At 56.0% G+C, this 24,488-nt stretch overlaps 3 protein-coding genes across 3 annotated transcripts; 2 read left to right on the top strand and 1 right to left on the bottom strand.

Annotated features, from left to right (window-relative positions):
* Nucleotides 1–326: 326 nt before the first annotated feature.
* GSC2 (goosecoid homeobox 2) lies at nucleotides 327–3,581 on the top strand. The gene is made up of 3 exons (XM_032271422.1): nucleotides 327–582; nucleotides 707–960; nucleotides 1,522–3,581. The coding sequence occupies exons 1-3, from the start codon at nucleotides 327–329 to the stop codon at nucleotides 1,624–1,626; spliced, it is 615 nt and encodes a 204-aa protein (XP_032127313.1). The 3' UTR covers nucleotides 1,627–3,581.
* A 2,386-nt stretch (nucleotides 3,582–5,967) lies between these two features.
* Nucleotides 5,968–20,871, top strand: ESS2 (ess-2 splicing factor homolog). The gene is made up of 10 exons (XM_032271424.1): nucleotides 5,968–6,188; nucleotides 7,825–7,993; nucleotides 8,085–8,180; nucleotides 10,627–10,799; nucleotides 10,926–11,043; nucleotides 11,365–11,498; nucleotides 12,300–12,402; nucleotides 13,194–13,303; nucleotides 15,438–15,553; nucleotides 16,132–20,871. The coding sequence occupies exons 1-10, from the start codon at nucleotides 6,054–6,056 to the stop codon at nucleotides 16,409–16,411; spliced, it is 1,434 nt and encodes a 477-aa protein (XP_032127315.1). The 5' UTR covers nucleotides 5,968–6,053; the 3' UTR covers nucleotides 16,412–20,871.
* LOC116544816 (testis-specific serine/threonine-protein kinase 2) lies at nucleotides 18,516–20,508 on the bottom strand. Its single transcript, XM_032271425.1, has one exon. The coding sequence runs from the start codon at nucleotides 19,740–19,742 to the stop codon at nucleotides 18,666–18,668; it is 1,077 nt and encodes a 358-aa protein (XP_032127316.1). The 5' UTR covers nucleotides 19,743–20,508; the 3' UTR covers nucleotides 18,516–18,665.
* Nucleotides 20,872–24,488: the final 3,617 nt, after the last annotated feature.

Raw genomic sequence — 24,488 nt, 5'->3', positions numbered from 1 at the left:
CAGGGTCGGGGTGCCCTCTGGGCTACTGCCATGTCCCGCAGGCGGCGGGGAGACGGCCCTCCGCCTTTTCCTGCAAGTCACCCTGCCCGCGTGAGCGGCGAGTCCGGGTGGGACAGGAGGACGCAGGCGGGGGCACAGGGCGCCCTCCCCGCAGCTCTCCTGGCCCCCGCGCGCGGAGGCAGAGCCGCCGCAGTCGGGGATTAGCGCGCTCGCGGCCGGCGCTGCGGGATTAACCCGCGTGGACTGGGCGCCCGGCCCGGGGATTACTGCGCGCTCCCCTCGACGTATATATTCCCGCAGCGGCGGCGGCGGCAGCCGGGCCGGGCATGGCGGCAGCTGGGGGCGCGGCGAGCCGCAGGGACCCCGGGCGGCCCTGCCTCTTCTCCATTGAGCACATCCTCTCCAGCCTGCCCGAGCGGAGCCCCCCAGCCCCGGCCGCTTGTCCGCAGCAGCCCGCCGGTCGCCAGAGCCCCGCGGAGCCGGAGGAGCACGGGGTGCCCGATACTGCGCCCTGCGCCTGCTGCTGCTGCTGCGGCGCCCGCGCGGCGCCCTGCGGGCCCCCGGAGGCAGCCGCCGGGCTGGGTGAGTGAGTGAGTGGGCGAGGGGAGGGGCGCGGGCCCAGCTGGGGACGCCTGGGCGCGGCGCGGTGGGTGTCGAGCTTGGCCCCCGCCCCGCGCCTCACCGCGCCCTCGCCCCCGCCCTGCAGGCACGCGGCTGGCGTGGCCGCTGAGGCTGGGTCCCGCGGTGCCCTTGTCTCTGGGCGTGCCAGCCGGAGGTTCCGGGGCGCTGCCGGGCGCGGTCGGCCCGAGCCCTCAGAGGCGCACGCGGCGCCACCGCACCATCTTCAGCGAGGAGCAGCTGCAGGCGCTCGAGGCGCTCTTCGTGCAGAACCAGTATCCCGACGTGGGCACGCGCGAGCGCCTGGCCGGCCGCATCCGCCTTCGCGAGGAGCGCGTGGAGGTGGGTACCCCGCCCAGCCTGTGCTCAGCGCGCGGGCCGCGGCTGCACTGCACTGGGGTCCCGGGGGTCCTGGCAGGCGGGCGCCCTTGCAAAGACCGCCTCGGCCCAAGCACCGCCCTACGCGTCAGAGGAGGAGACTCGCGCACGACGCTGGGCGTCCGCGGGGACGAGGAGCGGGTGAAGGCGGGCGGGTGGCGCTTGCACCGGACGGGAGGGCTACTTTTCTTTTGTTTTACCCTTTCCCCGCCTTTTTCCTGATGACGAAAGGGGCGCCCATTGACGTCCGTTATTTGGGAAATTCGGAAGACCCCAGAACCCAAGAAAGGGCGTCCTGGTCGCCGCCCGGCGGAGTCTGGGGCGGGTACGAAGGGGGTTCCCATTGCCACGTCCAAGCCCACCGAGTCTGTACGAAGCGGATAGGAGCAGGCGGCGCACAGGCGGCCGCCCGCACCCCTGTCGCGTCGCGAAGCTCCCCTCCCGGGCCCTGTGGGACCCTGGGGAGCCGGTGGGACGTGGGACCTGGGGCTGGGACTGAGCGTTACACCCTCCCCCCACCACCAGGTCTGGTTCAAGAACCGCCGGGCCAAATGGCGACACCAGAAGCGCGCATCGGCTTCCGCGAGGCTCCTGCCTGGCGTCAAGAAGTCCCCCAAGGGGAGCTGCTGATGACTCTGGGAGCTGCCTCTGGGCTCGGCCACCCTCTTTGGGATCTTTGGAGCTGGCGCTGAGAGGACAGATGTACCCGAAAAGGAGCTGGGAGAAGACACTCGCCTCCTCCGCCCGTCTCCACAGCTCCTTGCCTCCTGCAGCTTGTTCTGCCGTGGCGTTGCGGACAGGGTCCCCGGTGCTTGGTGTTCCAAGGCAGTGGGAGTGACGAGTCCCTTGGGGGTGGCCTGGAGCATAGAGCAGCTTCCTCACCCCCCACCACCCTAAGAGGCACTAACTCCCAGCCAGGCGGGGAACCACTCTGTATCAACCCGGGACCCAGAGTCCTCCGCTGTGGAGCCTCTCTGCGCACCCTGGGGCATGCTGGCCTCCCTCTTCTCAGTGTGGACATTGACCCAACTTGACCTGGCCCGCCCTCCCCAAGCGGGAAGTGGGGTGGGGTTCGTGTCTGCGCAGTCCTGGGGTTGCAGGCTTCCCAGGCACTGGGCTGGGCCTATCTGTAGAATAAGAAGGCTGCAGGAGCGATTCCAGGAGCCGCTCCCCAGTCCCCACACCTTGGAGCCTCGGGCTGATACAGAAGAACAAACAGGCAACTTCAGATACCACAGAAGCCGCCCAGAGTCTCAAGTCCACCTTGGCTCCACTCCCACACTCAGCAAAGAGCTGTCCTTCTCCTTCCTTCCCAGGGAGGGGGCGTTTAGGGTACAGCTGCCTTTGAGAGGAGCACAGCTGGGCGAGGCTCTGCACCAGGGTGCTCCCCAGCAGAGAAGACTGCTCCATGGATGGTGGCCTGGGGCCAGCCTTGGCCTCTAGGCTACTGCAAACCTGCCCGTGGGTGGGGGTTCCCGGCTTCCTCCTGGGGTTTTCACGCTGTGGGGTCGGCCTCCCTTTCAGCAATCTCTGGCATCCTAGGGTAGGGGAAGAGGAGGTTGGATTGGGGACACCTCGACACTGCTGCCTGGGAAGATGCCTGCCCGCCCCTTCTTTATCCTGGCTCAGGGCGAAAGGCACCATGAAAAGAAGCCTGTGATTCCCCAAGTAGTCCCTACAGTGGGTCTGAAGCATCTCACATCCCCCTCAGCTGGCTTGAGCACTCGGTTCTGTCTCCTTACAGGTCCTGGAGGGAATGGGGCAGTTCTACCTGCAAGAGACAAAGTCCATCTCTAAAAGCAGGGCTGCAGAAGCCAGGGCTGCAGCTCCTGGGACACCCCAAGGCTGGCCAGCGTGTATAACACCAAGCAAGCCTGGTGTCCCCAGTCAGAACTGCCCTGAGACTGCTGGGTGTCCCTAGCATGGGTGCTCCCGCCTCTACCCCTAGCATACACACTGCTGATTGTCACAAAACTCTTCTCCCTGAACCCCGGTCTTACCCTTGGGGACTGAACAGACTACCTGTGGACATGCCGGTGTCCTGGTCAGCTCCCTTGCAGGCAGGGACACTCCCATCTCGCCGGCTCCAGGCCCCTCGTGCTCTTTCGTTGAATGGCCATCTGTCATTGTATCGGAAGCCCTGATCAGAGCTTCTGGAGCATCACCTTCCAGGGCTCATGGCTGTGTCACCCTCATGAATTTGCTCCTTGAGCTCTATCTGCTCCTTGGCAGGCTGACCCCCACAGCAGACTGTTAATATAGGCATCCTTCAGACTCACGCCCAGGGACTCCCTTCTCACCTTCACTCTCTCCCTGGTTTATCTTTTACCCTCAGACTCCGATTCCCATCTTTCTGCCACATTTACATCTCAAGCCCGGGCCCCTCCCTTGAGCCAGGTATTTATCTCCAGCTGTCCCCTTGACTACTCCACCTGGAAGCCCATAGGTCACATGTCCGCAGTGAGCTCTTCTGTGCAAACCAGGCACATGAGCCAGGGAGCCAGTGATCACTGGATCGCTCCCTCTCCTGATCACCCACTATACCCAGGCTGACAGCAAGCCGATTTTACATTTATCAATAAATCAATAAATCCCAGAAGCTCTCCAGCTCTAATTGCACCAGTCTGATGTGAGCCACCGTCACCTCTCACCTTGACCACTGCAACTGTGTCCAGTCTTGCCCACCTGCACCCACGCTGGCTCTGCCTTTTTGTTTGTCACTTGGCTGGTTTGTTTGACACAGGGTCTTGCTCCATCACCCAGGCTGGAGTGCAGTGGTGCGATCATGGCTCACTACAGCCTCCAGCTCCTGGGCTCAAGCAGCCCTCCCGCTTCAGCCTTCTGAGTAGCTAGGAAGAGTTGGGCAGGTGGGCACCACCACACCTAGCTAATTTAAAAAATTTTTTGTAGAGATGATGTCTTGCCATGTTGGCCAGGCTGGTCTCAGAACTTCTGGTCTCAAATGATCCACCTGCTAGGCCTCCCAAAGTGCTGGGACTATAGGCATGAGCCACAGTGCCTGGCCTGCCTCTCAATTCAGAATAAAGACAAATCACCTCACCATATACCACAAGGCCCCATGCAGCCTGGCCCTGCCTCTCTGGCATCATCTCACAACTCACTGCACTCTGCATTTCCAAAGGTCTTCTTTGGAACTTGCCCTGCTCTCTCCCACCACTGGGCCTTTGCACATGCTCTTTCCACCTGACCAATGCCAGTTTGTTCATCTTTTTAATCTGCAATCACTTTCTGCCTGGGGAAACTTCTCTGACCTCCCGAATTAGGTCAAGGTTCCCCAAGTACAAACTCTTCTTGCACAGACAACAGCTGGAATTTTACACCTATTTGTGGGATGATCTAACAAGTGTCTTTATCTTCCCCATGGCACCGTCACCTCTACAAGGGCAGGAGCAGCACGCTGCACTTCCCAGTGAATTAAGGGATGCCTGTATGTTGTAAAAGCAAAATTGTAATAAATTTTTCTAGGGCAGAATTTTTTTGTCCCAGCATAATTCACATCCTCCTTTTGAGAAGAAATTCCTGAAAAATGCCTAGGCAATTTTCTTGTCCACTTGAGTTTTATATATATATATATATATTTGGACAGAGTCTCACTCTGTCACCCAGGCTGGAGTGCAGTGGCATGATCTCTGCTAACTGCAGCTTCTGCCTCCTAGGTTCAAGCAATTCTCCTACTTCAGCCTCCCGAGTAGCTGGGACTACAGGCACCCACCAACATGCCCAGCTAATCTTTGTATTTTTTTTTTTTTTAGTAGAGTCAGAGTTTCACCATGTTGGCCAGGCTGTTCTCAAACTACTGACCTCAAGTGATCTGCCCACCTGGGCCTCCCAAAGTGCTGGGATTATAGGCCTGAGCCACTGTGCCTGGCCTTGAATGAGAATTATCCCTCTTCTAGGAAGCCCACTCTGGCATTTGGGGGCCCAATAATCTTTTTTTTTTTTTTTTTTTTCTTGAGACAGACTTTTGCTCTTGTTGCCCAGGCTGGAACATAATGGCACAATCTCAGCTCACTGCAACTTCCACTTCCTAGGTTCAAGGGATTCTCCAGCCTCAGTCTTCTGAGTAGCTGGGATTACAGGCGTCAAGAACGCCCGGCTAATTTTTTTCTTTTTTTTTTTTTTTTTTTTTTTATAATTAGTAGAGATTGGTTTTCCCCACGTTGGCCAGGCTGATCTCGAACTACTGACCTCAGGTGATCTACCCACCTCAGCCTCCCAAAGTGCTGGGTTTGCAGAATAATTTTTAACTAGACATTTCTTAATTGAACCACCGTCTTGTTCTTTTTTATCTTTTGTTAGATAACTATAAAAATAATTGTTTTGGCCGGATGCGGTGGCTCACGCCTGTAATCCAGAACTTCGGGAGGCCGAAACCGGCGGATCACCTGAGGTGGGGAGTTCTACTAAAAATATAAAATTAGCGGGGCCTAGTGGAGCATGCCTATAATCCCAGCTACTCAGGAGGCTGAGTCAGGAGAATTGTTTGAACCTGGTAGGCGAAGGTTGCAGTGAGCCGAGATCGCGCCATTGCACTCCAGCCTGGGCAACAAGAGCAAAACTCGTCTCAAAAAAAATAAATAAATAAAAATAAAATTGTTTTAAGGTCCTTTTCTTGCATAAAGCTTAAAAATTCTATATAAGCAATTTTCTGGAGTGTATTTTTGTTGAATAATCTCGAAGCATTCGTAGTGCTTATTTGTGGGAAATTGGAAATCTAAAAAGCCTTTGGGCCCTGCAGGACTAGAATTTCTGGCATGAAGGACATGCTCCATAGCCCGTACCTCAACCCCAACGCCACAACGCCCCCTCGTGTTCACAGCATTGACAAGCATGAGTAGCGGGGGAGGCAGGACAAATACTACAACTCCCATAAGGTCTAGCATTTTTAGTGACGTCTATACGCTGCCGGGGCTGGCCTTCTAGACCCACAGCTTTCCCATTGGCCAACAATTGAAGACGCCTGCGCAGATGGTGCAGTTCCGCCCCCTTCACCCTGTGACGCGCAGACGACGCCCGGGCGTTTTCCTGAGTTGGTGATGGAGACACCCGGCGCATCAGCTTCGTCTTTGTTGCTCCCCGCCGCGTCCAGACCCCCGAGGAAGCGCGAGGCTGGAGAGGCTGGGGCTGTGACGAGCAAGCAGAGGGTACTGGACGAGGAAGAGTATATCGAGGTATGACCTCGGTGCGGACGCCGGCGGCTTCTGGGCCCCTCCCCTGCTTCCCGCTCCCCTTGGGTTCCCTGTCTCGGATCTTGACACTCCGTCTCCTCATGGAAGTGGAGCAGCCGGAGTCCCTGTCTTTGGGGAGTGGACGGTCCCACGAGCCAAGTAAACAGAGAAGAGGAAGACGTCTTTGGTGGAGGAGGCTTGTAGCAGTGTTGTCAGGAAAAAGAGGGAGCGGCCCTCTGTATGAGATGGGGGTCAGGGAAATAAGGTTTGCTGTTAAAAAGTGAGAGCAGGCCGGGCGCGGTGGCTCACGCCTGTAATCCCAGCACTGTGGGAGGCCGAGGCGGGCGGATCACGAGATCAAGAGATCGAGACCATCCTGGTCAACATGGTGAAACCCCGTCTCTACTGAAAATACAAAACATTAGCTGGGCATGGTGGTGCGTGCCTGTAATCCCAGCGACTCAGGAGGCTGAGGCAGGAGAATTGCCTGAACCCAGGAGGCAGAGGTTGCGGTGAGCCGAGATCGCGCCATTGCACTCCAGCCTGGGTAACAAGAGCGAAACTCCGTCTCAAAAAAAAAAAAAAAAAAAAAGTGAGAGTAGGAGTTTGACATACTGGAAGGGTGGTGACAAAGAGGGCTTTCTAAAGAGCAGTGGCAGCACGTATGAACGCTGGGGTTCCTCGAAAGAGACAGCAGTTGTGACAGCATCTCGAGTGAGTGGACCTCCGTGGCTCCTTGAAGTAGGTTCTGGTCCACCACAAGCAAACAGAAGCTGACATGGGGATTGGCGGAAGTCAGTTTGGTTTTAGGCCTCTTTAATTCGGGACACCTTTTGGGATATGCAGATGGGTGGTTTTAACCGGCGACTGGTTGCCTAGATTTGCAGCTCAGGAGCAAGGTCTAGGGGGAGGTGCAGACTTGAGAATCTCAACCGTTGGTAGTGACTGGCTGAAGTTAGGAAAAGGTTTATTCTTATTTTATTTTATTTTATTTTATTTTTTGAGACGGTCTTGCTTTGTCGCCCAGGGGGGAGTGCAGTGGCGAGATCTTGACTCACTGCAACCAACCCCTGCCTCATGGGTTCAAGCCATTCTCCTGCCTCAGCCTGCCAAGTAGCTGGGACTACAGGCACCCGCCACCACACCCGGCTACTTTTTTGTGTTTTTAGTAGAGGCAAGGTTTCACCATGTTGGTCAGGCTGGTCTCCAACTCCTGACTTCTTAGCCTCTCAAAGTGCTGGGATTACAGGCATGAGCCATTATGCCCTGCCAGGAAAAAAGGTTTAGAATGGAAATAGAAAGTCATGTGTGGAATGAAAATGACAGCACCCACATTGGTCTGGCTGGTGGGAAGCCAGCAATGGAAAATGAGAATGACCAGTTAGCAAGGGTGAGACAGAAGGGTTTCACAGACATTAGAGGAGTGTTTAGTATAATGTTAGAGATCGTAGCATGGCTACCATGTGGGATGTGCAGCCTTGCTAGAAACTACCCTCAGGCTCCCTCAAGCCAGCCCCAATCATTGGGGAAACAGAATTTGAAGGAGGTTCAGCAAGGGCCTTAGCATGTACAGGAGTGGACTGTGAGGCAGGAGCACCTAGACAGCAGCTCTGACTTTCGTTCTGATCTCTCCTGGCAGGGCCTCCAGACAGTCATCCAAAGGGATTTCTTTCCTGATGTGGAGAAGCTGCAAGCACAGAAGGAGTACCTGGAAGCCGAGGAGAATGGAGACTTGGAACGGATGCGCCAGATTGCCATCAAATTTGGCTCTGCCTTGGGCAAGATGTCCCGGGAGCCCCCACCACCCTGTATGAGGACCCTGTGGGTGGCAGAGAGGGAAAAGCCTGCTGAACTGTTGCCTCAGGCTCGCTCTGATTCTTAACTACCCTCTTCCCCTAGATGTGACTCCAGCCACGTTTGAAACCCCTGAGGTGCATGCAGGTACTGGAGTGGTGGGCAACAAGCCCAGGCCCCGGGGCCGAGGCCTGGAGGATGGTGAGTGAGGATGCCCTCTTTCAGTCACATGGCCTGGAAATCTTATCCTGTCAGGTCCTGAGGGGGTGGTCCAGAGGGCTGCAGGTCATCTTGTCCCTGAGGGGTCGTTCCTAATAGCATCCTGTGAAGTCAAAGGACATTGGTGTAAGAGGTAGAACATCTGGGTGCAGCTCCCACACATGGCTCACTTCTGGGAAATGGGACTCTCACCAGCTCTCGGTGGCTTCTCTGCTGTGTTCCAGCCCTGCCCTGTGGGCTTCATGGATGTTGGAAGGCCCCTTTGTCACTATCTGGAAGATGCCTCAGGGCCTCTCCATTTGTTTCCTTCATGTTGGGCACTTCCTCAGATCACTGCATAGCTCCATGCCTGTCTTCCTATAGATCTCCTCATAGATGTTACCTATTCAGAGAAACCTTTCTTGACCTGACATTGTAAATCACAACACTCCTGGTGCTCTGTGGCTTCCAGCCTGGCTTTGGTTTTTCACAAGATGTAACATTTTATTTTATCCTTTACTTTTTATTTTTTGACAGAGAGTCTTACTCTGTCACCCAGGTTGGAGTGCAGTGGTGCAATCCCGACTCACTGCAACCTCCACCTCCCGGGTTCAAGCAATTCTTCCTCCTCAGCCTCCCGAGTAGCTGGGATTACAGGCACGTGCCACCACGCCCAGCTAATTTTTGTATTTTTAGTAGAGACGGGGTTTCGCCATGTTGGCCAGGCTATTCTTGGACTCCTGACCTCAGATGATCCGTCTGCCTTGGCCTCCCAAAGTGCTGGGATTACAGGTATGAGCCACCATGCCCGGCTAAGACATAGCTTTTTAAAGATGTTTCTGTTTATGGCTCTTTTTCCCTAATTGGCATCCCTTCCAGAAACTTTGTCTTGCTTTCATCTGTATGCTCTGTGTTGAGAACAGCGCACGTGGTGTTGTGGACCTTCCACAGATACACGTGGAACAGATGAAACAAGTGTCATCTTCAGCATGTTTGCTGGGACACACAGGTCTGTATGGTAACATCGTGACTTGATGGGGGAGTCCATTTAGGAAAGGGCACCCCGAATCCTGTTGAATGTGTTCTGCCATGGGACTTCGGAATGGTCGGTCAGTCTTTTCAGCGGCAGAGTCTGTCAATGCACACGCTCTTTCCTCTCAGTTTCTAGAGCCCAGTATGCTGGAGTAGCACATGTGTTATATGTTTGCACAAATGTGATATTTTTTGCTTTACGAAAAAGATTGGCCATTAACACAGTCCTTGTTGCTCTTAAAGCTTGATTATCTGTTGAAGTGTAGCTTCTGCATCACAGAACAATTTGTGGATTTTTTTTCTTTCTATTTTTTTTTTTTTTTTTTAGTTTTTATAGAGTTTCATTATGTTGGCCAGGCTGGTCTCAAACTCCTGAGTTCAAATGATGCTCCCACCTTGGCCTCCCAAAATGCTAGGATTATAAGCATAAGCTGTCATGCCTAGCCAATTTGCAGACTTTTAATACCTGTACACCTTACATGCCAGAAAGTGGAGGAATCCTTTCTAGGACCTAAGTGGTAGGAACCATCATCACGTTTATAGGTGAGGAAACTGAGACTCAGAAAGGCAGTTACTTCTGCAGGTCTCGGAGATGGTCAGGGGTGGAAGGGGGTTTCAGTACTCACCTCTCTGACCCCGTCCTCATCCTGGGAATCATGGATCTTGAACTTGTAGCCACTGAGCTTTGTGCACAGCCTCACATGTAGCAGGTGGTCTGGACTGTCACTAGACTTGAAAGCAAAGGTGGCCCCACTGAAGTTTGCAGCACCAGGGCACCACCTCAGTGGGGGCGCCACTCTCCATGGTGGCAGGGTTGCTATGGGGGTGTTTGGGGTTGTGACTTAGCACCTGTGAGGCCCCATCCAGAGCACTGGGTCATAGAGGGTCCCTGGAAGTAGGGCTGGCTTTCAGGTCAGAATGATCTCCCTAGGATTTCTTACCTTAACCACTCTTCCCTTCCCAGTACCTGTCGGAAGGGAAGAGTGGTTAAGGTAAGAAATCCTAAGTGAGGGAGAGCCCCAGGGGATTTGGAAGTCCATCTCACAGGCCTGGCACCATTCTGGTGGGGGAGGAGCCTGCTTGTGATCGTGAGCTCTTGCTCTAACACCTGTATTGCTCTCTCTAGTCTGAATCAGACCACATAATTCCGTTGGCATCCAGCAATGAGTGAAGCTGGTCCTGCGTCTGTAGGGCACCATTTGAGAGCTCTCTGGGCAGTCGGGGTGTGGGGATTCTACCCCCATGAGGAGTCCTTGGGAGTGTGGGCTCTCATGGACAGAAGCCAGGACCAGGGAGAGAATTCCAGCCCTGCATGTTGGGGGCTGTGATTCCTGGCCTCGGTGTCCTCCTCTTTCCTGACTACAAAGGGTACTTATGCTATATATGGTGCTGTGTTTCCCCTTTTGCAACCCCTAAGGAGGAGAGGCTGGAGAGGAGGAGGAGAAGGAACCACTGCCCAGCCTGGATGTCTTCCTGAGCCGCTACACGAGTGAGGACAATGCCTCCTTCCAGGAGATCATGGAGGTGGCCAAGGAGAGGAGCAGGGCACGCCATGCTTGGCTCTACCAGGCTGAGGAGGAGTTTGAGAAGGTATCTCTGGGACCTGGGATGTCACATAGGCATAAGCACCCTCTGTGGTGGTGGGGGAATCCCCAGGGCCATGGGCACAATGCTCAGGAGCATCTCTGACCATCACTTTTCCTTATGTGATTGAAGAGGCAGAAAGATAATCTCGAACTCCCGTCAGCAGAGCGCCAGGCCATCAAGAGCAGCCAGGCCGGTGTGGAGACCTGGAAGTACAAGGCCAAGAATTCCCTCATGTACTATCCAGAGGGTAAGCGGGCAGGCCCGGCAGCCAGATGGGGAGGTGTCGGGTAGAACTGCGTGTGTCTGGCTCTGTGTTTGGAGCAGCCTTCCAGGTGTGTATGTCTGTGCCCCCTTGCAGTTTGGGCCTCCTAGGGGTACTGGTCTGTCTCAGGGTGGACAGGTCTGTGTGAAGTCAGCAGTGAGTGAAGCCCTCTCCAGCGCCACCAGGGCCTGTGCTTAGCTCAATGCTTCTGTTCATCTGGGAGTGACTTGCCTGAGAAGTGAGCTCCTCTTGCTCCTCAGGCTCTGCCCTTCTGACACCTGCTGCTACCTTTGCTTCATCTGCCAGGTGTCCCTGATGAGGAGCAGCTGTTTAAGAAGCCCCGGCAGGTGGTGCATAAGAATACGCGCTTCCTTAGGGACCCCTTCAGCCAAGCCCTGAGCAGGTGCCAGCTCCAGCAGGCGGCCGCCCTCAATGCCCAGGTGAGCGGGCGGGTCAGCAGGGGCAGGGCTGCCAGGGGGCAGGCAGATCTCTCCCATCTCCTTGAGCTTGGTGGAGCTCAGTGAGTGGAACCATCTGGGGCCCTGTGCAGCAGGGGTCCCGAGTCTTTCCTCAGTCCCTGTGGGCTTCTATTGAACACTGCGTTGGTCACACACATTCTATAGGTCTAGATCTGTGCCAGCTCCCTTGATGGCAGGGGCATGAGAGAAAAGAGGCTGCTGGGTGTGAGCCCAGGCTGGCAGCTGCACGCCCACCCACCAGGCAGGGAAGCCAGCGAGCAGCAGAGGGATCCTGGCACCAGCGGGTGGCTGAGGTGGGACAGCCCCTGGGTTGGCAGAGAGCAGAGGCTTTCTGAGTCTGGGAGCAAGACGAGTGGATACTCTGACAGTGACTGTGGCGGTCACGGGGTGGAAGTGGGGAAGGCAGGAAGAGGCTAGAGCCTAAGTTCTCTCATCGGCATTGCCCCCAGCAGGGGCCTGGAGTCAGCATCCTCTGGAGTCCCCGAGTTAGGTGCAGCTCAAGCTGAGGCCCTGTCACCTCCCTGGTTGGGAGGAGGGGGCTTCTCTCACTTGGGTGCCCACTTTGACAGGCCCTCAAGGTCTTTTGGGGGGGTTGGGGCAGGGGCCTCCCCTTTCTTTCTCCAAGGAGGCTGCCAGCCAGAGCCCCAGCCTTGCCCTGATGGGAGGAAGTGTTTCCAGCATGTTCTTTTGTGTTTGCCCACCAGCCAGCTGTTGATTGTGGACTGTGGTTCCCCCTAATGCCAGCCTCTCTGCTTGTTCCAGCACAAACAGGGCAAGGTGGGCCCCGATGGCAAGGAGCTGATCCCCCAGGAATCCCCCCGAGTGGGTGGATTTGGATTTGTTGCCACTCCTTCTCCTGCCCCTGGTGAGGAAAAGTGCACACTGGCAAGTGGTCCCACTGCTGGGACTCCCTGAGGGAGGTGGGCTTCTCAGTCGGCCCTGGCCACTCCTGGCCTCCACCTGGCCTGCCTCATACTTTGTGTAACTCTGGGACCTGGTCTTCTGTCTGTACAAGGCCCTAGAGGCCGGGTGTCCAGGCTACTCAGGGCCGTAGGTGGGCTATACCTGACCTGAGACATCCTGGGATGATGTGTCTTGTCCTGGTCCTTACTGTGATGTCAGCAGGTGGGGTAGGGGGGTGTGTGCACAGTGCTTATGAGTCTAAGTCTGCTTAGCACTGCAGGGAGGGAGGCTTGGCACCTCAGGGGGCAGGTGAGACTCACTTGGTCCTGTGGCATGTGTGGGTACCCCTCCTGCACTCTGGCCTCTGTGCTCTCGGGTGCTAGTGCTGCGTCACAGGTCAGGGCATGTGAAGGCACCACAGGTTTGCACGGGGTTCTAGGAGGTTTGGGAGCCCTGGAAGGCCTGAGTGTCTCCTCCTGCGTGATTAGGGGAGACCTCCCAGAGGCTTATAGGCTAAGTATGTAGCTGTAGGGCCCTGAGCCCTCCTCGGGCCCACTGGGACCTTGGCATTTCCCTTTCGAAGGATGGAGGTGCCAGTGTTCCAGAGTCCAGGGGAAGGAGAGAGGGCTAGCTGCCTGCCTTCTTATTAGTTGGGATGCACATCGGGTGAACTGGATGTGACTGGAGGTGAGGGCGGTGGGGACCCCAGCTGAGTCCTCTGTCCTGAAGTGGTTTTGGGCTCTTTGTCTGCAGGTGTGAATGAGTCCCCAATGATGACCTGGGGGGAGGTTGAGAACACACCCTTGAGAGTTGAAGGTTCGGAAACCCCCTACGTGGACAGGACACCAGGGCCAGCTTTCAAGGTGGGTTGTGGTGATGGGGGAACAGTGTGTGACTCAGTGTGGATGCCTCCGGAGCCCTGAGTGCCTGTGGCTCAGGATTGAGCACTGGGATTGACCCCCAGCTGCTGACAGGCAGAGTGTTGACTTTTCTGAAGGCCAGGTGCCAAAGGCAGGTGTGGGTGGGTAGGTGGGCCTGTCACAGAGGGATTTGGGGGGGTGAGGGCTGAGACACCAAGGTAAAGTGTGGCTTGGGTCCTCTGAATCCTAGAGGCCGGGTGCTGTTTGTGAATGAAGCAGGATGGTCACAGGCACGTAAGGAGCTCTGCAGGCCTGAGGGCCATGGGATGTGGCTGTGTGCTTGCAGAGGAAGGCCCCTGGTTACAGAACACGATTGGGGCACACTGGATTACACGGCTCAAGCCTGGTGTTGTAGGAGTGGTCAGGGTGGAGTGTGTGAGGCTCGGCACAGACCAGGGGAGGCTCTTTGTGGCCTCCCTATACCACTGCAGGGCTTTCCCCTAGAGTACTTAGTAGAGGTAACCCACGTGCAGACAAAACGTGGGCAGAGGTTTTGGTTACCTTGGTTCTAAATTCTGTCTGGGATGCAAGCATAACCAAGGCAAACGTACAGGAGGGATAATGAAGAGGGTGCTGTGTTGTCAAATGTGAGCTCAAGGCAAGGGCCAAGGTGCTTCCGAGGTGCTGCCTGCTGCTGCTGCTTGAGCCTCCAGGCTGACAGAAAAAAAAATTCTGAAACAAACCATGATCCAAGTCAGAACTTAGGGGCTGATAAAGATGGCAAGTCAAATTGCACTGAATAGCAGAGTATTTAGACATGAGAGAAGCTGAGTCCTTCGGATGCATAGCAGCATATATTCTGGAAAAGCGGAAAGGTTACCTGTAAAAACAATAACCAAAGAACAACCAGGAAAAAAAAATGGCAAGTATTTAGTTTGATTTTTAAATTTTTATTTATTAACTATTATTATTATTATTACTTTTTTGAGATGGAGTCTCACTCTGTCACCCAGGCTGGAGTGCAGTGGCACAATCTTGGCTCACTCCAACCTCCACCTCCTGGGTTCAAGTGATTGTCCTCCCTCAGTCTCCTGAGTAGCTGGGACAGCGGGCATGTGCCACCGCACCTGGCTAATTTTTGTATTTTTAGTAGAGGCAGGGTTTCACCATGTTGGTCAGGCTGGTCTTGAACTCCTGACCTTGTGATCCGCCCACCTTGGCCTCCCAAAGTGCTGGGATTACAGGCGTAAGCCACCTCACCTGACCTTTTTTTTTTTTTTTTTTTTTTTAAAAAACAGTTAGGGATTCACTCTGTTGCTCAGGCTGGAGAGCTGTGGTGCAATTATAGCTCACTGTAGCATTGAACTCCTGGGCTCAAGTGACCTTCCAGCCTCAGCCTCCTGATTAGCTGGGACCAACAGCACACACCACCACACCCGGCTAATTTTTTTAAATTTTTTGTATGGAAATGAGGTCTTGTTATGTTGCCCAGGCTGGTATCCAATTTCTGAGTACAAGTGATCCTCCCACCTTGGCCTCCCAGAGTGTTGGGGTTACAGGTGTGAGCCACCACTCCCAGCGTGTAGTCTAATCTTAGGAAGAACCTTCTAAACATAAAAGGAAAAGGAAGAAATCACAAAGATGACAAATACAGCAGAAAATATTATAAATGAAACTAATGCAAATAACTGAAAACATACGTGCATGGCATAGTGCAGTTGACGACGCAGGTGAGGGTCTTCTGAGTGACAGAAGCAGAAAAGGAAAATCAGTCCCTTGAGGGCAAACTAGGCCACAGACACACAGGGAATCTGCACCCGAAATAGACAGGGCCAATAAAGACAGAGAAGTTCATTCTGAGAATTAGGGAAACATTAAAACAGACACTCTTTTTCCTGAGAGATTGTCAGAGGTCATGGCTTTGGGAGGGATACGAAGACAGGTAAGGAGTGCTGGCCCCTGGAGAGGGCAGGTGGGGCTGGGGGCTTTGGAGGGGCTTTTAGAGGGAATTGATGGTGGGTTGTGGGGATTGTGTAGGCCACAGGGAGAGGCTGGCGCCCACAACAGTGACTCTCTGTGTGAGGGACTACCATGTGGCAGGCCTGGCACAGCTACCCACATGTCTGATCCCTTATAGATCCTGGAGCCAGGCCGCAGGGAACGGCTCGGGCTGAAGATGGCCAATGAGGCCGCTGCCAAGAACCGGGCCAAGAAGCAGGAAGCCTTGCGGAGAGTGACGGAGAACCTGGCCAGGTGAGGGGCTGCCTGGCTGGTGGGGAAGTGGAAGGGTGGCCCTGGCCTGCTCCTGTTCAGCCTTTGCCTTGACGGTGTGGAGGTGTGGACCATGTGGCAGAGTCCAGGGCAGGTCCACGGGGTTCTGCAGTGGGGGCTGTGGCAGCTTCTCTTACCCAGAGCTTGGCCACACATGGACAGGACGAGGGCCCCTCCATCTTCTCTTTCCTCCACATCCTCTTTGGCCCGTCCCTAAGAGGCACCTTTAGGTGTGTGGTCCTGCTGGGAGCTTTCATCAGCCCTGTGGAGAGTGTCATCGTTCCCCTTGGAGAGGGGTGGGGACTCCAACTCTCAGAGGACTGGGGGTCTACCCCAGCCCTCACAGCTAGGACAGCATGCTGTTTGACCTCAGATTTGACCTGAGCGCTGCCATTTGACCTCGGGGCTCCCCGGTACTTGCACCTTGCCAGGCAGTGCCGTCCTCAGCCCAGAGTGGCTGTGTCTCTGCCCAGGCTCTTCCTGGGAGCTGAGGGAGGCCCTACTGCCGGCAGCTCTCCACCCACCTAACCCTGCCTCTCTTGCCCATCCCTCCACCCCAGCCTCACCCCCAAAGGCCTGAGCCCAGCCATGTCCCCAGCCCTACAGCGCCTTGTGAGCAGGACAGCCAGCAAGTACACAGACCGGGCCCTACGGGCCAGCTACACACCATCCCCAGCACGCTCCACCCACCTCAAGACCCCAGCCAGTGGACTGCAGACCCCCACAAGCACACCAGCACCTGGCTCTGCCACACGCACCCCCCTCACGCAGGACCCGGCCTCCATCACAGACAACCTGCTGCAGCTCCCTGCCCGGCGCAAAGCTTCGGACTTCTTTTAGAGCCAGGCCTGGGGCTGGGCCCATGGACACTTCATGGAATCTGCAGGGCAGCTGTCCACCCAGCAGAGGACTCCAGCCTTCTCAGGACCCAGGCCTGGGCCAGAAGCTGTTGACCTTGCCAGGAGCCACTGGAAAAGGGGACTGTGCTGGGGCCAGGTTGGCACAGGCTGGCACAGGACGCACACCCCAGGGCCTTGCCAAGCTGTTTGCTACTTAATCGGCCCCTTGAACTGTCATTAAAGAACACCTGGTACAGTCTGGTGGGATCTCCTCTCCGTCCTGCTCCCCACACAAGCCCCAGGGTTGCCCTGGGGCCTGCATCACGTCTCAGGACTGCAGGGCTTAAAGCGAGGGGCCCCCCAGGCAAGGAAGCTGCAGGTGGGGTGGCTGTGGGAGCTCCGGGTGACTCTGGCATTGCTTTCTGCAGCACCCGGAACCTGCATTCTGAGCTGAGGTCACACACATCCTCCAGTGCTTTCTGCTCCTCTGGGGATAATGTGAAGGAGAGATGGAGCCCTTGGAAGTTATACCGCTCAGGTTCACCTGCGGCTCTGGGCCCAGCTCTGCAGCCTCCAAGCTGGGCTTGCCTGCTGTGAGGTGCACTGGTTATAGGAGTGTTTGGGAGTGCATATCAGGTGACCTCAGCTGTCACCTTCTCCTAGCACCTGGCTTCCAGCTCAGATGGGGTGGGACTGTCCCATCTTCCTGCCCTTCTGCTCAGCCCTCTGTTATAGGCACTGCCTGTCTTATGCTGCTGGCCTTGGCCTCACCTTGTCAGTCCCACCAGTAGGAACACCCAGGTAATAGTAACATGGGCCCCAGGCTCCATGCAGACCTGGCATGTGCCCTGTGCACTGTGGACGCACTTGGCCATGGGCCGAGGTTGTAGGTGCCAGACCCTTAGGAGCCTGGTGGCCTTGTGTTTTAGTGGGGGACTGGGCCTGCTTCCTGTGGTGGTAGAGAGGCCCAGCTGGGCCCAAGACCAAGGTCTGGCTCCTATTGGTGGGAGTGACAAGGTGAGGACTCAAGTGGAGGTCACAGATTGTGCCCTCAGGGTGGGGGGTCTTGCTGCTCAGGGACACACCTGGCCTCTACTCACACTGGGGTCTTTCCTGCTTTGTGTGTGCCCAGCCTGTGCTAGGCGATCTTCTCTGGTCCCCTCACTCCTTCCCTAAGGGCCAAAGTTCTCTGGAGGCCGGTGCAGAACCTGACTCTGCCACCTGCTTGGGGCCACTGCTAACCTGTGCTCCTCGACAGTGAGTTCCTGCAGGTTCCTGGGGTGCTAGATGTGCCTTGGGACCTGCAGGTGGATGTAGGGGTGCTGGACAGATCAGGCTGGGACTGTTAATAGGTGGGGAAGGTGGGGCCTTTGGTGCTTTATCCCATAGGAAAGGGTGGGTGTTACCTCAAGGGAGTCCCTAGGAAGTGGGAAGGGAGTGGGGAGGATCGCGGTCTAGGTGCTGACCACCTCAAGCACTTGGCTGGCAAATGGGCTGCATGCTTTGGGAGCAGTGGGTGACCCAGCAGGAAGCACGAAAGACCAACCAGTGCACCATCACCAAGGGCTGCTGAGCAGCTTACAGGGCCACTGGTCAGGTAGGGCACAGGGGAGGTGAGGTCTCAGCTGAGGCTGCCCCTGGAGGACAAGGCAGGGAACTTGAGGGCTGAGGACAGAAATCTCAAATGACTGGGAAATGGAGGAAGAGGAGGATGCTGAGGGAGCGGTTGTGAGGGAGTGGGGGCAGGTCAGAGCAGGCTGAACTACAGGAGGCCAGGGGGAGCTGTAGACCTTTGGAGCTGGCCAGCCCCGGGGCAATGGGGATGGGGCTAGGTCAGAGGGAGACAGTGTGGGCCTGGTGGGTGGACCCTGGCAGAGGCCCTCTCATCCCCCACTAGGCCAGGCCATACCGTGAGTCTGCCTGTGCCTGAGCACCTGTCCTGTGATCCTAGGCTGGAGACCACTGTGCGTCAGCTGGGGCGGCTGGCCGAGTCCCAGAGAAAAACACTCCTCACTGGGCACTCTCGATGCTTGTACACACCCTGTGGTTTATTTGGTGGTCAGTAAGGAACGTCTTTGCTACTAAGTGGAAGAAAGCTAATGGAATGTAATCAAAATAGTGGTTTAATTGACGAATTTTACTTGCACCTGTGCCTTCTTCAGATCCTACCTGCCTACTTAGTTTATGTGAAGGCCAACTGCGCCACGCGCCCCCTACCCCCCGCCCCCACTGCACATGATGGGGCTGTCACCATGCTAGGTGCTCGCTTTCCCCACCGCCGCTCCGAAGATGTGATGGTCTTTGGCCCTGGAAGTCTCGGCCAGCCTGTCCTCCATCCTGTCCTCGTTCTCGGGCACCACCAGCGGCCGGTGCTGGTTTTTGGCTCCAAGCTTGTGGTCGGGCTTGTGGTCAGGCCTTGAGCCTGGCTTGGTGTCCAGTTTGCACTCAGCACGGTACTTGCCCTCCCCCTCCCTCTTGAAGGAGGCAGAAGACATGGCTTTGGGCCTGGGGGGCTGCAGCCACGAGTGGCTGAGGATCTCGTCAATGTGGAGCCGCTGGCTGACGTCAGGCTGCAGCATGCGGTAGATGAGGTCCTTGCATTCGCAGGTCAGGTTCTTGGAGCGCGGGAAGTCCACACGGTGCTCCTTCTGGATACGCAGCATCTTCCTGATGTCAGAGTCGTCGTAGGGCATGGAACCACAGACCATGATGTAGAGGATCACGCCCAGGCTCCAGATGTCATACACCTTGGGCTGGTAGGGGATGCCCTGCAGCACCTCGGGGGCCGCATACGCCGCCGACCCACAGAAGGTCTTGCTGAGGATGATGCGTCCATTGCCGTCCCGCAGACATCGCTTGGAGAAGCCAAAGTCAGACAGCTTGATGTTGAAGTCCTTGTCGAGAAGAAGGTTCTCGCACTTGAGGTCCCGGTGGACGACATCCAGGTCGTGGCAGTACTTGACGGCCGAGGAGAGCTGTCGAAACATCTTGCGCGCCATATCCTCGTGCAGGGCCCCCCGGCACTTGATGAACTCAAGGAGGTCGCCCTGGACGCCGAGCTCCATGATGATGTAGATCCGCCCGTCAGAAGTCTCAAAGATCTCGTAGGTCTTAATGATGGAGCAGTGGTTGACAGTTGCCAGGATGTCCATCTCCCGAGGAAGGAACCTCTCCACAAAGTCGGTGGGCGTTTTCTTGCGGTCGATGATCTTGACAGCCACATTGAACTTGAGGCGCTCAGAGTAGGCAGATTTGACTTTTGCGTAGGAACCCTTGCCGAGATTGATGCCCACGATGTAACCCTTCTTCTTTAGGACTGTGGCATCGTCCATGGTGCCAGGAGCGGCTGGCGCCACTGCCGTCTACATCCCCCCACCACGTGGGCCAGCAGGCATTGTCTTCATTTACGCTACTGGGAGGTGTCTGGCTGGGCTGGTCTCGGCTTGGGAGGATTGGGTGGAACACTCAGCATTGTCTCTGGGTGACTTCAGCAAATGAAGTCATAAAGCTAAGGAGTGGGGTGCGGGGACTGGGCTGGGGGGAACACGGTCCCTGGAACCGTGGAAGCCAGGCTGGTCTGGCAGGAGTACCCGCTCCCCACCCACTGGAAGGAAGCCCGCCCGTAGGACAGGACTGTGGTGACCCTCCCTGCTGCTGCTCCTTGCATTGGCTTCCCTGTCACAAGTCAGGCCCAAGGGGAGGAGGCCCACGTCCAGCCTGTTTCCCTCACCTGGCTATGGGGACTGACCCTGCATTGGTCTTTGTCCCGCTAGGATGGGTTTCCTGCAGCTTCTTTGGGCTATGAAGAAAAGACCCCTAGGGCTGTGTCCTTCGTGTGACAGGACAGTTCTCCCTGACAGTCACACAGACGGGCCTGCATAGCATCCCAGTTACAGACAAATTTCCACAGCGATGCCTTAACACTGAGCAAATAGTTAAATCTAGGGAAATCGGTGCCCAGGCATCAAAGCTAGAAATGAAACATGGTCAGCAGGAGCCTTGCGTGGGCTTCTCCCTTGCTGGAGCAAGCCAAAATAATGGGAACGGTTTTACATTCCTAGTGCCAGGACCTGTCTTGGGTCAACACAGTCTGAGACAAGTCAAGGTAGGAGAGGCAGCTGTTTGAATAGATTCATTGGAGAGTCTAAGGCAGCTCTCCAGACCAAGCTGTAAAGGAGTTAAGATTGTAATAATCACTCTGGTAGCACAGTAGGCAGGCCTTAAAGCTACTGGGCCCCTTTCAATTGGACTTCGCAAGCATTTTTTTTTTTTTGTCTCTGACCTTCTACTTGAAACAAAATTAGTTGCCAGTAGACTTAGGTGATTGCTGTACTGCACATATGCCCATAACCCCAACCTATGTAGACACCAAGAAAATTGTAAGACTTTGAGTTGGTCTGTGGAATTATCTCTGGTCTTCTTCCTGTATCCGGTTGTGGTAATAAATTCCCTTCTTTCCTAGTTTGTCTAATTCTTGTTGTTGGGCCTTAAGAAAATGCAGCTGGACCTGGCTTGGTTCTGGGAACATTGGGACCAGTGGTACCTGGGAGGGACTGCCTTGGACTAGTCAGGCTGGCGGTGGTGCCAAGCTTGGTGGATGAAAGCACCTCTGTGTTTAAGAGCGGAGGCGCCAGGCCCCTCAGGGTAGAGAGCCGGGTAGGTGAGTTGCTGCTGGTCCAGCAAGCGGGGGCCTGTGTGTGGGTGGGTCGGGGCTTTGGTGCATGCCAACTGGCAGGCGGCTGCATGTCTGAGGGGTGGGGCAGGGCCTTGCTTGGTTAGAAGCGGCAGGAAGGCACCCAGGCAGCAGAGAGCCTGGGAGAAGAGAGGACTTTTTCTGAAAGTGACTGGGAAGTAGAAGTCAGGAGGGAAGTGAAAGAGTCGGGGCTTTTTCTCTGAGCAGCAGGCAACTGCTGCAGGGTGCAGGACAGGAGGGGGCTGTCCCAGTGTGTTTTACGATGGTCACTGGCAGAGAGAGAGAGAGAGAGAGAGAGGGAGAGTAGAACTGGCTTTGGGGTGAGGGTGGGGGCCAGTGCCTTTGAGCAAGTGAGAGGAGGCTGGGCCAGGATGGGCCTCAGGATCAGCAGGGGAAAGAGAAGTCAGGCCTCAGTCAGTCTTGTTTTCTAGTCTGTTGGTGGATGGGCCTTGGTACTGGGGAATCCTGGGGCTGGGAGTGCCCAGGCCATGCCCTGCAAAGAGCAAGCACCTGGGTGAGAAGGGGGTTCTGAATCACGTCAGTTTGGGCCCTTGTCTGGAGCGGGCAGCAGTTGCCTGTTGGGACCCTAAAGATGCACATCATGTGCATCTTGGGCTGCCTTTTGTACCTGGAAGCAGTGTGGACATCGTTTCTCAGGGCTCACGTGGATTTGTGCTTTGGGAAATGTGGCATCCTGCACATGCCTCCATAGGTGCTTTGGACTGATGTTTATTTGTCGTCCATCACAGGCATCCTGGGTCCACAGGGAGCAGCTGGGACAGACAAGCTGTGTGCTCAGTGTTCAGGGGAGAGGGAGGAAGGCCTGTTTCCAGGTGGGGTTTAGTCCTGGAAGGTTTGAAAGGGGAAGTGATACTGGAGCTGGGGTGCTGGGGATCAGCAGGCTCCACGGGGTTGACAAGAGGGGCAGGACATGCCAGGAAGATGTGACATTTTGGCCCTGGTATGGTTGGGTGGACCCACTCCATCTGGAGTACACAGGGAGCACCCTGTGTTTGTAGGTCACTAGGGAGGATTGCAGAGGCAGGGCAGCCAAAGTCAGGATGCCAAGCTGAGAGGCTCAGATGAGCAGGGTGGGTCAGCGTGCCCACAGTGACTGCCTTCCAGCAGGACGGCCTCCCAAAGTCCCACCTGAAGCTCTTTATAGCATCAGTGGTTAATAGCTTTAGTTGGATGTTTTCCTTTCTTCTGGGGGCCACTAAGGCTGAAATGACCAGCACTTCATTCCTTTTTGTCCTAGAAGGGGCTGACTGTGAAAATTTGCAGACCAGGACCCAGGAGCATGAGAACTCCCGCTTACCCCCCGCCCCCAATCCTTTCCCTTGCTCTTCCAAATGCTCTGTCTGAGGCTTCTCTCTGCATGTCTGCCTTCTTGCCAGAAGCTACCAACGCCTTCTCCCGTGTGTGTGTGTGTGTGTGTGTGTGTGTGCACGCGCGCACGCGCATTCTACTTCTTTACTCCCTGAGGGCCTCTCTGGTGCTTGGGGGACATGCCAGAAGAGGCAGGTGTCAACATTGTGGAGGCAGAGTTGCCAGGGCATGGAGGGGCCACTTCATCCAGGAAGCACATGCAGGGGACTCCTGGCATGTTTGAGGGAGGGGGTTGGATTGGACCTGGGGACCTCCAGCATTGCTCCCAGGGTTGCAGTCCTGTGAACCAGGTACCTGCACACTGAGAAATCTGCTTCCCTCTGAACCTTGCTTTCCTTTATGAAGTAGATACCTGTTTACCCGTCCATCCCCCAAGCACTGAGGGTCTGCCCTGGGTGCTGAGGTACACTGATGAGCTAGACCACCTATTACTTCCTGGAGCCCAGAGGCCAGGGAGGCTCAGTCACACCAAGTGTGTGTGCACAATGGTGGCTGTGCCATGCCCCAGGACCATGGTGCTGTAAGGACAGGGAACTGGGGATTGGACTTTGGGAAACTGGGAAAGGCCGAGGTCTAAGGAACTAGCCAGGTGGAGGGGGGTGAGGATGGCTATTACCTGTGATTGTTTGAAGGGATGTGGCTTGGCAGGAGCATGGACAGGCCATGGAGGGCCATTGAGGTCCTGGTCCTAGCACCTCTGAGAGTCCTTGAAGGGGTCTGAGCCAGGGCTGAGCCCAGTTGACTGAGAAATTCACAGGAGTCACCCGGCATGGCGAGGCCACCTGTGGAAGGGTCACCTGGGCCCACTACCCTGGGCAGTGTGATCTCAGACAGGTGGCCCACCCTTTCTGAGCTGTTTCCAGCTGTAGAGTGCAGAGCAGGTGCTCCTCCTGCACCCCTCCCACCCGGGCTCACCCGGGCTGACCTATAGTGGAGCTCCCAAACCCGCTTGCTGGCCACTGCCCTGAGAACCAGCACAGGCCTGTGGGGATAATGGGGGAGGAGGTCCCATGAGCCATTCCTCAGGATGTCCCACCTGGGCCCCCATCCCCAGCACTCACGGCTCCCTCTCCACCATGAGTTTCTTCATGGGAAAAACAGGGTGGCCCTTCTAGGCCTGCTAGCAGAGTACACAGTGGCAGCCTGCTGAAACTCCCAGAAGGATTTATGGAGGCCTCAGCCCCTCAGCCAAGCCTGGAGAGCTAACAGTCTGCAGGGGTGAGTTCCCCATATGATGATATCCCCATGTGTGTGATGGAGGCGCAGTGGTGAGGCCTGGTGCCCAGAGTCCAGGGGAGGATGCATCGGGCCGCAAGAGGACCCCGGAGGCCAGGGTAGGTTCTTCCTGGCTGGGCAGTGGGAGCCAGGCTGGTTGGGGGATGGCTCTCAGAGCGGGTGGGAGGACTGGTGTGGAGGCCTGAAATTAAACCACGTGGAAGGAGGCTGTGGGAGCATGAGGAGGCAGGTGGACTTGGGGAGGAGTGCAAGGAGGGCCGGCCCAGGCTCTCACTGGATGCCACTTCTCTCAGGGGACTGAGGTTGGGGTCTTCCCAAGGTAGAGAAGTGACCATAGGTAGACTACGGACAGTGATCGTAGCTGCTGCTGGCAGTGGAACTCCTCTGCTCTGACAGGCTTTGTGGCCAGCACCTGCTTCAGGCCCTGCCCTGGAGGAGTGGGAGTCACATGACTATCCTGGTCTTGGATTTGACTTTAGCCTCATCCACCAACAGGCCATGGGAGAGGTGATTCTGAAAGTGCTTGTCCTTTGTGCGTATGTCAAGCCTTAGGCCCACATAAGGTTGTCCAGAGTAGCACAAAGAGAAAGGGGCCATGGGGAGGTGAGCCCTGCCCAAAACATGCACAGGCCATGTAGCATGCTGTAGTCAGTGGTGCCAACTCTAGGCTCATGCCCCCTGTGGGGCTCTGACAGCCAGCATTCCCTGTCCTCAGGCCAGGCATGCATTGTGGTTGCCTGTCCTATCCTACTTGCCAGTG

Source organism: Sapajus apella, unplaced genomic scaffold, assembly GCF_009761245.1.
Source record: "Sapajus apella isolate SASKATOON/1434 unplaced genomic scaffold, GSC_monkey_1.0 scaffold231, whole genome shotgun sequence".
Taxonomy (NCBI): Eukaryota; Metazoa; Chordata; class Mammalia; order Primates; family Cebidae; genus Sapajus; species Sapajus apella.
The sequence above is the reverse complement of the archived record's forward strand: the minus strand, read 5'-3'. Positions and strand labels throughout refer to the sequence as shown.

Coding starts and splice junctions, on each gene's coding strand:
- GSC2 (XM_032271422.1), top strand. CDS start 327: ATGGCGGCAGCTGGGGGCGCGGCGAGCCGCAGGGACCCCGGGCGGCCC. Junction 583..706: donor GGAGGCAGCCGCCGGGCTGG/GTGAGTGAGTGA, acceptor CCCGCCCTGCAG/GCACGCGGCTGGCGTGGCCG. Junction 961..1,521: donor TTCGCGAGGAGCGCGTGGAG/GTGGGTACCCCG, acceptor CCCCACCACCAG/GTCTGGTTCAAGAACCGCCG.
- ESS2 (XM_032271424.1), top strand. CDS start 6,054: ATGGAGACACCCGGCGCATCAGCTTCGTCTTTGTTGCTCCCCGCCGCG. Junction 8,181..10,626: donor GGGCCGAGGCCTGGAGGATG/GTGAGTGAGGAT, acceptor GCAACCCCTAAG/GAGGAGAGGCTGGAGAGGAG. Junction 11,044..11,364: donor CCTCATGTACTATCCAGAGG/GTAAGCGGGCAG, acceptor TTCATCTGCCAG/GTGTCCCTGATGAGGAGCAG.
- LOC116544816 (XM_032271425.1), bottom strand. CDS start 19,742: ATGGACGATGCCACAGTCCTAAAGAAGAAGGGTTACATCGTGGGCATC.